Source organism: Pongo abelii, chromosome 20 (assembly GCF_028885655.2).
Source record: "Pongo abelii isolate AG06213 chromosome 20, NHGRI_mPonAbe1-v2.0_pri, whole genome shotgun sequence".
Classification (NCBI taxonomy): Eukaryota; Metazoa; Chordata; class Mammalia; order Primates; family Hominidae; genus Pongo; species Pongo abelii.
In genome coordinates, this window is record NC_072005.2 from 7,023,411 (window position 1) to 7,034,238 (window position 10,828).

A 10,828-nucleotide genomic window follows, 5' to 3' on the forward strand; every position below is an offset into this window, starting at 1 on the left:
ATGTGATCTGCCCACCTCAGCCTACCAAAGTGCTGGGATTACAGTCATGAGCCATCACACCCGGCCTTCTTGGATCTGTTTCAATAATTTGTGCATTTTAAGGAATTTGCTCATCTACATTACAGAATTTATTCATGTATACTTCATTATATTCTCCTTTTTTATTTCTGAAAGGTCAGTAATAGTGTCTCCATGTTCATCTCTAATTTATTTATTTGCATTTGCCCTCTGTCATCGAGGACAGCCTACTTAAAGGTTTGTCAGTTTGCCAATCTTGAAGAACCAACTTGTGGTTTCGCTGATTTTCTCTGTGGTTTTTATATTCTGTATTTCATGTATATTCATTCTAATCTTTATTTCTTTCTCTCTGCCTGCTTTTAATTTACTTTGCTATTCTTTTTGTAGTTCCTTGAGATTAAAAGTTAGATTATTAATTTGATAACTTCTTTCTTTTTTGAAGAAACCTGTTAAAGGTTTAAATTTGCGAGCAATGTTTCTACAGAATCTCACAGACGTTGATATGTTGTGTTTCCAATTTCATTTCTCTCAAGGTATTTTCTAATTTCACTTGTGCCTTCTTTTTTGTTTTGTTTTGTTTTTTTCAGATGGAGTCTCACTCTGTTGCCCAGGCTGTGGAGTGCAGTGGCACAATCTCGGCTCACTGCAACCTCTACCTCCTGGGTTCACGCCATTCTCCTGCCTCAGCCCACCCCCGCCCCAAGTAGCTGGGATTATAGGCACAGGCCACCACGCCCGGCTAATTTTTGTACTTTTAGTAGAGATCGGGTTTCACCATGTTGGCCAGGCTGGTCTTGAACTCCTGACCTCAGGTGGTCCAACCGCCTCGGCCTCCCAAGGTGCTGGGATTACAGGCGTGAGCCACCGCGCCCAGCCGTGCATTCTTCTTTAAACCATTGGTTGTTTATGAGCCTGCTATTTAATTTCCACATATCTGAATTTTCCAGCATTCTTTGTATTGTGAATTTCTAGCTTCTTTCTAGAGCAATCTTAGAAGATACTTTGTATAGTTTCCGTTTTTTTTTTTTTAATTTGCTGTGACCTGTGCCGTGGCCTAACATATAGTCTATCCTGGAGAATGTTCCATTGCACTTGAGAGGGGTGACCACTCCGCTGTTGTCAAATGAAGTGCTCTACGTAGGCTTTGCATCCAAGTTGGTCTATGGTTTATTCAAATCCCCCATTTCATGATTAATCCGCTGTCTATTGGGTCTATGCATTATTGCAAGAGCAATATTGATGTCTCCAGCTCTTGTAAAACCATCTATTTTCTGCCTTAAATTTTGTTCATCTTCTTATATTTCTGGGCTCCGTGGTTTCATGAGTACATTGTCATAGTTTTGTTTCTTCTTACTGAATTGACACTTTTATCAGCATATACAGTTGAACCTTGAACATCTTGGGGGTCTGGACATTGACCCCACACCACCAGCAGTTGAAAATCCACATATAGGCCGGGCGCGGTGGCTCACGCCTGTAATCCCAGCACTTTGGGAGGCCGAGGTGGGCAGGTCAGCTGAGGTCAGGAGTTCGAGACCAGACTGGCCAACATGGCAAAACACTGTCTCTATTAAAAATACAAAAATTGGCTAGGCATGGTGGTGGGCGCTTGTAGTCCCAGCTACTTGGGAGGCTGAGGCAGGAGAATCGCTTGAACCCAGGAGGCAGAGGGTGAAGTGAGTTAAGATCGTGCCATTGCACTCCAGCCTGGTGACAGAGCAAGACTCTCTCTCTCAATAAATAAATAAATAAATAATAAAAGAAAGTAAAAAAAATGGAAAAATGTTACTACAAACACTAAATGATCCTTCAGCATAGAATAATTTAATTACTTCTTGGTTGAAACATTATCTTTTGTAAAAACAAAAAAAAATTACCTTTTGTATACAGTGTTCACCGTTTGAGTAATGAGTACCCTAGAAACCAACTCCATACCATTAAGCAAAATATATTAATAAAATCAACAAATACATGTACCCTTGAATCTAAAAAATAAAAATGAAAATGTAATTTCAAATTAAACCCTAATGTTAAAATCAGTGTACTTTATTAAATTATGTAATGTAATCATATCACTTAAAAAGTATATAATTTAATTTTATTTTTTAGAATTTCATTTAAAATTAAATTAGAATTTAGTAGAAAAACTAATTAAAATCAGGCCAGGCACAGTGGCTCACACCTGTAATCCCAGCACTTTGGGAGGCCAAAGCAGGCGGATCACCTGAGGTCAGGAGTTTGAGACCAGCCTGACCAACATGGTGAAACCCCCATCTCTACCAAAAATACAAAATTAGCCAGGCGCGGTGGTGCATGCCTGTAATCCCAGCTACTCCGGAGGCTGAGGCAGGAGAATCGCTTGAACACGGGAGGCAGGGGTTGTGGTGAGCTGAGATCACGCCATTGCACTCCAGCCTGGGCAACAAGAGGGAAACTCCATCTCAAAAAAAAAAAGAAAAGAAAAACTAATAAAAATAATGGTAAACAGACATTGAGGTGTACAATGACATATAAAGGTCTCCTTCTTTGCCTTACGAAACCCAATTTCTCACCACAAAACCATCCACTCCTTACACTTGTTGCCTTTCAAATGCGTTTAATAAAGAACAGGTGGGGAAGTACAAAGTGTGACAATTCATAGCAGAAAAGAGGACGGGCATTAAAAGATAGGGATTCAAAACCCAGGACTGTCCCCGCTGACTCACCCCCCAACTCCGGGGCCACACCCCACAGCTTCTCAGCACCCCCTCCTCCTGCACTTCATCCACCTGTCAGCATTTTTGCCTGCCTGGCCAGCCTGTCTGCCTGCAAGGCCTTGGCCAGTCTCTCCCTGGCTTTCTTCACCCTCCTGGCCTGTCTCCGGATATCTGTAGGAGTCACCAACTGGCCAGAGAGGGGCGGTGAGAGCTGACAACCCACTCCTGGGGTTGGCCCCCCTGCCACAGCTGGAAACTGCCCAGGGGTGGGCTCGGGCCGGCTGTGCACACGCTCAGCACCAGCTCTGTCCAGAGATGCACCGGCCATCCCCAGTGCAAGGATATTTAAGACGCTCTCCAAATGCAGTGGACTTGAACCTTCTCCTTGGCTGCTGCAGGGCTGCAGGGCCTGCAGTCTCCGGTAGGCGCAGAGTTGCTGCGGCTTCTCCAGGTGCTCCTCCCCTTTTCTGTGTCTGACCTGGTTGTCAGCATGAGAGCTGATCTTTGTCACCGGCCTCTGGAAGATGCAGCTGGTGAGTCTCATGGGGAGAGCAGACCTCGCAGCTCGTCTCCGATGGGCCTTGGCCATGTGGATTTCTCGTTTCTTCTGTAAAGCCCAGGGCATCACGTTTCTTTTGAGCTTCCCCTTTCAAAAGAAAAGAAAATGTGAGATTTCACCCAAATGGAGACAGGAGAAGATCAGCTCTGGGGGGCTTCTCTCAGCTCAGTGGAATCTTCCCACCAGCCTCTCTTTCTGGGGAAATGTGTCTCAAATGGCAGTGTACATCATCAGGGTTTGTTAAACTCAGATCTCTGGACCTGAACCCAAGTCAGTCTGGGGTGGACTCTGGACTCTGCATTTCTCCGTGTGATGCTGCTGCTGCTGGCAGAGACTCCAGGCATTGACACTGGGTCCTGGGACCTCATCGGGCCGATGCGAGTCAAGGACTAAATGCTCAAGGTCATGACCCAGGGCCAGTTCCAGACCTTGTCCCTCCTCAACCTCCTCAGAGGACACCCCTCTCTTCTCTTCCCTGCCACTGTCAGCTACACACATGCTGGTGCCTCCTAACCCATCCCCAACAAGACACCGGGATCCCAGACTTCCCTGTTAACCAAGACTTCACATTTCTCTGTATTTCTTTCTGCTGTGCTTCAGGACACAACATCATTTTCATAGCTCCTTGACTCTGGTCTCCAAAGAAATGGTGCACTCGCCAACCCTCACATACTCACTGCCACACCCAGATCCCACCTTCACCTGAACGCCTCCTGCTCATGAAGAAAAACCTCAGGAACATCATGTCGCTTTCTGTTTCTAATAAGCTCAATTAACTAGAGTTATACCATGAGAGAATCTTTGGATGACATACTGAGAAAGATGATTAAGTGCCTCCTAAGATTTGACATCCTTTCTTGCTCTAACTCTATTGGAAGACTCTAGTCTCATAAAGCAGTTTCAAATACAGACTTTATCAGGGCACTCTCTATTTTAAAGCCTTCATTTCTGTCCTTCTCATTTCATTTCTGTTGTCCTGCATTAAGATTAAAACTACCCCTTACACTACCCAAGGTGTTCCCCTTTGGAGGGAAAAGTATTTAGTCTCCTTAGTTACAGGGCACTTATGATGTGCCAAGCTGTGCAGTAGAACCCCTGATCCAGAAGTAAACTTCAGAAATCACCGCTCTGTTGATTTTCATCTTGGTGAGAAGGAAGACATAATAAACACACTAAAAACAAATTTCCGATAGGGTATCAGATAGAATTAAGTTCCATGATGAAGAAGAAGGGAGAGACAGAGAGGGATGGAAGGAGAGAAACAGAGAAACAGAAAAGAAAGAAATTCACTACAATGAATCGTGACAGTGAGTTTAGGGAGGGACTAACCGATCATTATATTGAACCAGAGAACTAAATTTTTTTTAAAGGGACCAAGCAATTTCTGGTTCAAGAACTTTCCAGAGAGGGAGACAATTTGAAGACTGCAGGGCCAAATAACACCTCTTTTCCTTCTTAGTGATGTTGTTGGACTTTTAAAAAATTGGGGCTATTATCCCCAGATAGCTCCATGGCCAAAAAATTAGAATACCTGGAATATTACTCAACAAATATTAACACCTAGGGTATAAGTTTCCACAAGATAGCATCTAGTTTTGAGAACGACTTGCTAATAACTGTAAAGATGTTTTACAGAAAGAAAAAGGAATACAAATGGACATTATTTCGGTCAATAGTCAATAAGGATCCCATACTCACCAGAATAAGCGGGCTTGGAAAAGAGGTGAACGCAGGCTCTCCCATAGCTGTAGAGTTCCTCCTGCTGACCCCACTCCTGAGATGCAGACAGCTCTTGGCTTGCCGGAAAATGCAGTGGCTTCTGCATCTGGCTCCTCTTTTATAGAGGAAGGGAGTGATAATGCAATCAGTGGATAATCCACAGGGACACCCTGTCTCCGCCCATTGGATTTGAAGCATTTCTAAATCTTTATACAGAAACCAACATGGTGTTACCAACACTGAGTGTTAGTAGAAAAAGAATTTAATCCATGTGTGTGGCGGGGTGGTATTTACAGTTAATATCAGCATTTTAGATATGTTTCCTTTTCCTCCCATTCTTTCAAACATCTTTGAAAGCATTCTACGGAAAGAAGAATGGAATTGTCGGCCGGGTGCGGTGGCTCACTCCTGTAATCCCAGCCCTTTGAGAGGCCGAGGCGGGCGGATCACCTGAGGTCAGGAGTTCGAGAGCAGCCTCAACATGGAGAAACCCCGTCTCTACTAAAAATACAAAATTATCTGGGCATGATGGTGCACGCCTGTAATCCCAGCTACTCGGGAGGCTGAGGCAGGAGAATGGTGTGAACCCGGGAGGCAAAGGTTGCAGTGAGCTGAGATTGAACCACTACACTCCAGCCTGGGTGACAGAGTGAGACTCCGTCTCAAAAAAAAAAAAGAAAAAAAAAAGAGAAGAAGCAAAAAGAAAAACACCTAATAAATAAACAGACCTAATAAAAAAGAAATACAATCTCAGCAGCCTGGGTCTATGCAGTGACTACTGAGTTTTTTCTTATTATTTTTCACGATCTTTTCATTGTATAAATCTTCCTGGTTTGATCTTTGAAGAGGCAGACAGATGCTGGCTATTTTGCCAATTTGGACCTGGGGCTAGGAAGTTTGAGACACAATTAGCTTACGTATTTAATCACATTGTGGCAATTTCAATGTACCGATGCCTCCCCTGCAAACTCCAACATACAGATACACTATACTGCACTCTAGCCTGGGCGACAGAGTGAGACTCCATCTAAAAAAAAAAAAAAAGAAAGATCTCCTATTAATGAAAATGCAGCGAGAAATGGGTGTTAGAAAATCATATTGGAAAAGATATTTGCATGATGTGCATCCAGTAAAGTACATCAAGCCAGAATACAGAATAGAAAGATGTCCATCGAATGAAAAAAAATACGAAAAATTTACGTGCAAAATGGGTGAAAAACTTCAGTAGGCACTGCTGAAGAGAGAATAAATAAATGGACAATACAATCCTGAACACCTGTCCAAATTCTGTTTAGCTTCAGATAAATGCCGGTGAAAAATCACTATGAGATACTCGTATACACTTCTGTTTGGCTAAAATGAAAAAATAGCAATGCCAAATGCAGACAAGGCTATGGAGCAATCGTACCATTCACGTGTAGCCAGTGAGAGTTTAAATGGGAAGAAATGTACTTTATTTGTATCCCAACCTGAACGTACATTGGAATCTCCTGGAGAGTTTGAAAAACTAATGGTAGCACCCACCCCTATACATTTTTATTCCACTGATGTTGGATGCAGCCTGGGCTATAGGAATTTTACAATCCCCCAAAGGCCAAAGGACAGCCAAGGATGACACACCACTTCCCTGGTTGGTTTGGAGTCTGTGGTTTTGAACCTTGGTTTTCAGAAAACACACCTGGGAGTGTTTTCACACCTGGGCGCCTTCCAGACCAGTGTCTCAGGATGCCTGTGGGAGGGGCCAGGAAATCAGAAATCATTTATTTATTAATTTATTTAGAGAGCGTCTCCCTCTGTTGCCTAGGCTGGAGTGCAGTGACATGCTCTCAGGTCACTGCAAGCTCCGCCTCCCAGATTCAAGCAATTCTCCTGCCTCAGCCTCCCAAGTTCCAAGTAGCTGGGATTACAGGTGCCCGCCACCTATTTTTTGTATTTTTTTTAGTAGAGACGAGGTATCACCATGTTGGCCAGGCTGGTCTCACACTCCCGACCTCAGGTGATCCACTCACCTCAGCCTCCCAAAGTGCTGGGATTACAGGCATGAGCCACCGCGCCCAGCCACGTCCAACTAATTTTTGTATTCTTGGTAGAGTCAGTGTTTCATCATGTTGGCCAGGCTGGTCTTGTCCTGACCTCAAGTGATCTGCCCACCTCAGCCTCCCAAACAGAATTTATTGTTATTATTATTTTTAAGAACTCCAAATCTTGCCAGGGCAGGGTGGTTTACACCTGTTATCCCAGCACTTTGGGAGGCCGAGGCAGACAGATCATTTGAGGTCAGGAGTTTGTGACCAGCCTGGCCAACTTGGCGAAACCCCATCTCTACTAAAAATACAAAAATTAGGCTGGGTGTGGTGGCTCACGCCTGTAATCCTAGCACTTTGGGAGGCCGAGGTGATTGGATCACTTGAGGTAAGGAGTTTAAGACCAGCCTGGCCAAAATGGTGAAACCTCATCTCTACTAAAAATACAAAAATTAGCTGGGCATGGTGGCGGGCACCTGTAATCCCAGCTACTCAGGAGGCTGAGGCAGGATAATTGCTTGAATCCGGGAGGCAGAGGTTGCAGTGAGCCAAGATCGCACCAGTGCACTCCAGCCTGCACGACAGAGCAAGACTGTTTCGAGAAAAAAAAAAAAAAGTTAGCTAGGCTTGGTGGTGGGCACATGTAATAACAGTGACTCGAGAGGCTGAGGCAGGAGAATTGCTTGAATCAGGGAGGCGGAATTTGCAGTGAGCTGAGATCACGGCACTGCACTCCAGCCTGGGTGACAGAGCGAGATTCTATCTCAAAAAAAAAAAAAAAAAAAAAAAAAAGAACTCTAAGTCCTTCAATTCTAAGTCAAGAAGAGGACATTTTTGTCATTTCAGGGGGTCTCAGGTTTTGCAGCTCATTTGAATTTCACAGTAAAATTTAAAAGGACTGGTGTCTGGATCCCAGGCAGGATCATTTGTGTCTGTATAATGGAGCATGCTGAGGTGCTGAGGGAGGCATCAGTACCTTGAAATTGCCCTACATGATTAAATATGTAAGCTAATTGTGTCTTTTTTTTTTTTTTTTTAATTTGAAACGGAGTCTCACTCTGTCGCCCAGGCTGGAGTGCAGTGGCGCGATCTCAGCTTACTGCAAGCTCTGTCTCCTGGGTTCACGCCATTCTCCTCCCTCAGCCTCCCGAGTAGCTGGAACTACAGACCCCCACCACCACGCCCAGCTAATTTTTTTTGTATTTTTTAGTAGAGACGGGGTTTCACAGTGTTAGCCAGGATGGTCTCATCTCCCGACCTCGTGATCCTCCTGCTTTGGCCTCCCAAAGTGCTGGGATTACAGGCATGAGCCACCGCACCTGGCCCTAATTGTGTCTTCAACTTCCTAGTCCCAGGTCCAATATTGGCAAAATAGCCAGTATCTCTCTGCATCCCCAAAGATCAAACCAGGAGGATTTACACAAGGAAAAGATTGTGAAAAATCATAAGAAAAAACTGAGTAGTCACTGCAGAGACCAAGGCTGCTGAAATTGTATTTTTTAAATCTGTTTATCTATTAGGTGTTGGGTGTTTGTTTGTTTGTTTTGAGACAAATTCTCACTCTCACCCTGGGTGGAGTGCAGTGGCGTAATCTCAGATCACTGCAACCTCCACCTCCCGGATTCAAGGGAGTCATGTACCTCAGCCTCCCAAGTAGCTGGGATTACAGGTGCCCTCACCATGCCTGGCTAATTTTTGTATTTTTAGTAGAGACAGGGTTTCATCATGTTGGCCAGGTTGGTCTTGAACTCCTGGCCTCAACTGATTCACCTGCCTCGGCCTCTCAAAGTGCTGCGATTAGAGGCGCAAGCCACTGCACCCAGGTGTGTGGGTTTTTTTGGTTTTTTTTTTTTGAGATGGAGTCTCGCTCTGTTGCTCAGGTTGGAGTGCAGTGGCGCTATCTCGGCTCACTGCAAGCTCCACCTCCCAAGTTCACGCCATTCTCCTGCCTCAGCCTCCTAAGTAGCTGGGACTACAGGTGCCCACCACCACATCTGGCTATTTTTTGTATTTTTAGTAGAGACAGGGTTTCACCGTGTTAGCCAGGATGGTCTCGATCTCCTGACCTCGTGATCCACCCACCTTGGCCTCCCAAAGTGCTGGGATTACAGGCGTGAGCCACCACACCTGGCCTGTGTTGTTTTTAATTGTATATATTTAAGGCACACATGATGTTTTGATGCACATATATGTAGCAAAATGATTACTACAATGAAGCAAAGGAACATATCTGTCTCCTGATGTAATTACCTTTGTGTATGTGTGTGTAGAAAGAGTAGCTGAAATCTACTCTTTTGGCAAATTCCCAGTATACAAGGTGGTATTCCTGAGGTTGCTTTTATGGGGTGGAAGTTTGCTATAGATTGGCCATAAGCGGGAGTTAATATCTCAGTCTCTTTTCCTCAATTGTTAATGGCATAGAACTTACATAGAGCAAAGTGCAAAAAATCAGACACGTACATCTTCATGAACTTTCACAAACTGAGCGCACTCGTGCCCAGCACTGAAATCATTGAGTAGAATAGCGGATTCATCCCCAGGTGCCTTTTCCTGCCACCCCGTCCTGCCTCCCACAAAGGCACCCTCTGTTGTAACAGCACCTAGGATTAGTTTGGCTGGTTTTTGTTTCACGTCTAGGGAACCACATGGTATGCACTGTCTTGGGTTTGGATTAACCTCAGCTTTCAGAGATCAAGGCTTAAGGTTGTGCCAGTTGTCATTTGTGAGTTCTGATTGCTGTGAGAAGATCCGATGGGTGCAGATGCCCCAGTATTTATTCATTCTCCTGCTGTTCATTGGCTGGTTTCTGACAAGAGCTATTATGACTGCAGGTTCTGTGCCCCTCAGAACATGAAATTGGTGGGCACGCATGCACAATGTTGAGATAAATGCTGTGTGCAAGGGAAGAGGGTAGACGTATATACAGCTTTTGGGGTTTGTTTGAGATGGAATATTGTTCTGTTGTCCAGGCTGGAGTGTAGTGGAACGATCTCGGCTCACTGCAACACTTGCCTCCCAGGTTCAAGCGATTCTCCTGCCTCAGCCTCCCAACTAGCTGGGATTACAGGCACCCACCATCAGGCCTAGCTAATTTTTGTATTTTTGTGGAGATGGTGTTTCACCATGTTTGCCTGGCTGCTCTTGAATTCCTGATCTCAGGTGATCTGCCTGCCTCGGCCTCCCAAATTGCTGGGATTACAAGCATGAGCCACCACCTGTTTGTTCTTTTGAGACAGTCTCTTTCTGTCACCCAGGCTGGAGTTCAGTGGCTCAATCTTGTCTCACCGCAACCTCCACCTCCTGGGTTCAAGCAATTCTCCTGCATCAGCCTCCCGAGTAGCTGAGACTACAGGCGTATGCCACCATGCCCGGCTAATATTTTTGTATTTTCAATAGAGAGGAGGTTTCACCATGTTGGCCAGGCTGGTCTCAAGCTCCTGACCTCAAGTAATCCACACACTTCAGCCTCCTAAAGTGCTGGGATTACAGGCATGAGCCACTGTGCCCAGCCTACAGCGTTTGTTTTTGAGACAGGGTCTTGTTCTGTCACCCAGGCTGGAGTGCAGTGGCTCAATCACAACTCACTACAGCCTTGATCTCCTGGGCTCAAGTGATCCTCCCACTTCAGCCTCCTAAGTAGATGGGACTACAGGCACGCATCACCATGCCTGACAATGCTTATTTTTTATTTTTTGTAGAGATAAGGTCTTCCTATGTTATCCAAGTTGATTCTAGACTACTGAGCTCAAGCGATCCTCCCACCTCTGCTTCCCAAAATGCTGGGATTACAGGCGTAAGCCACCATGCCTGGC

At 45.0% G+C, this 10,828-nt stretch overlaps 1 protein-coding gene across 1 annotated transcript; it reads right to left on the reverse strand.

Annotated features, from left to right (window-relative positions):
* Window positions 1-2,513: 2,513 nt before the first annotated feature.
* LOC100438035 (putative methyl-CpG-binding domain protein 3-like 5) lies at window positions 2,514-5,016 on the reverse strand. The gene is made up of 2 exons (XM_002834400.5): window positions 4,972-5,016; window positions 2,514-3,360 (listed from the first exon to the last, which is right to left on the reverse strand). The coding sequence occupies exons 1-2, from the start codon at window positions 5,014-5,016 to the stop codon at window positions 2,779-2,781; spliced, it is 627 nt and encodes a 208-aa protein (XP_002834446.4). The 3' UTR covers window positions 2,514-2,778.
* Window positions 5,017-10,828: the final 5,812 nt, after the last annotated feature.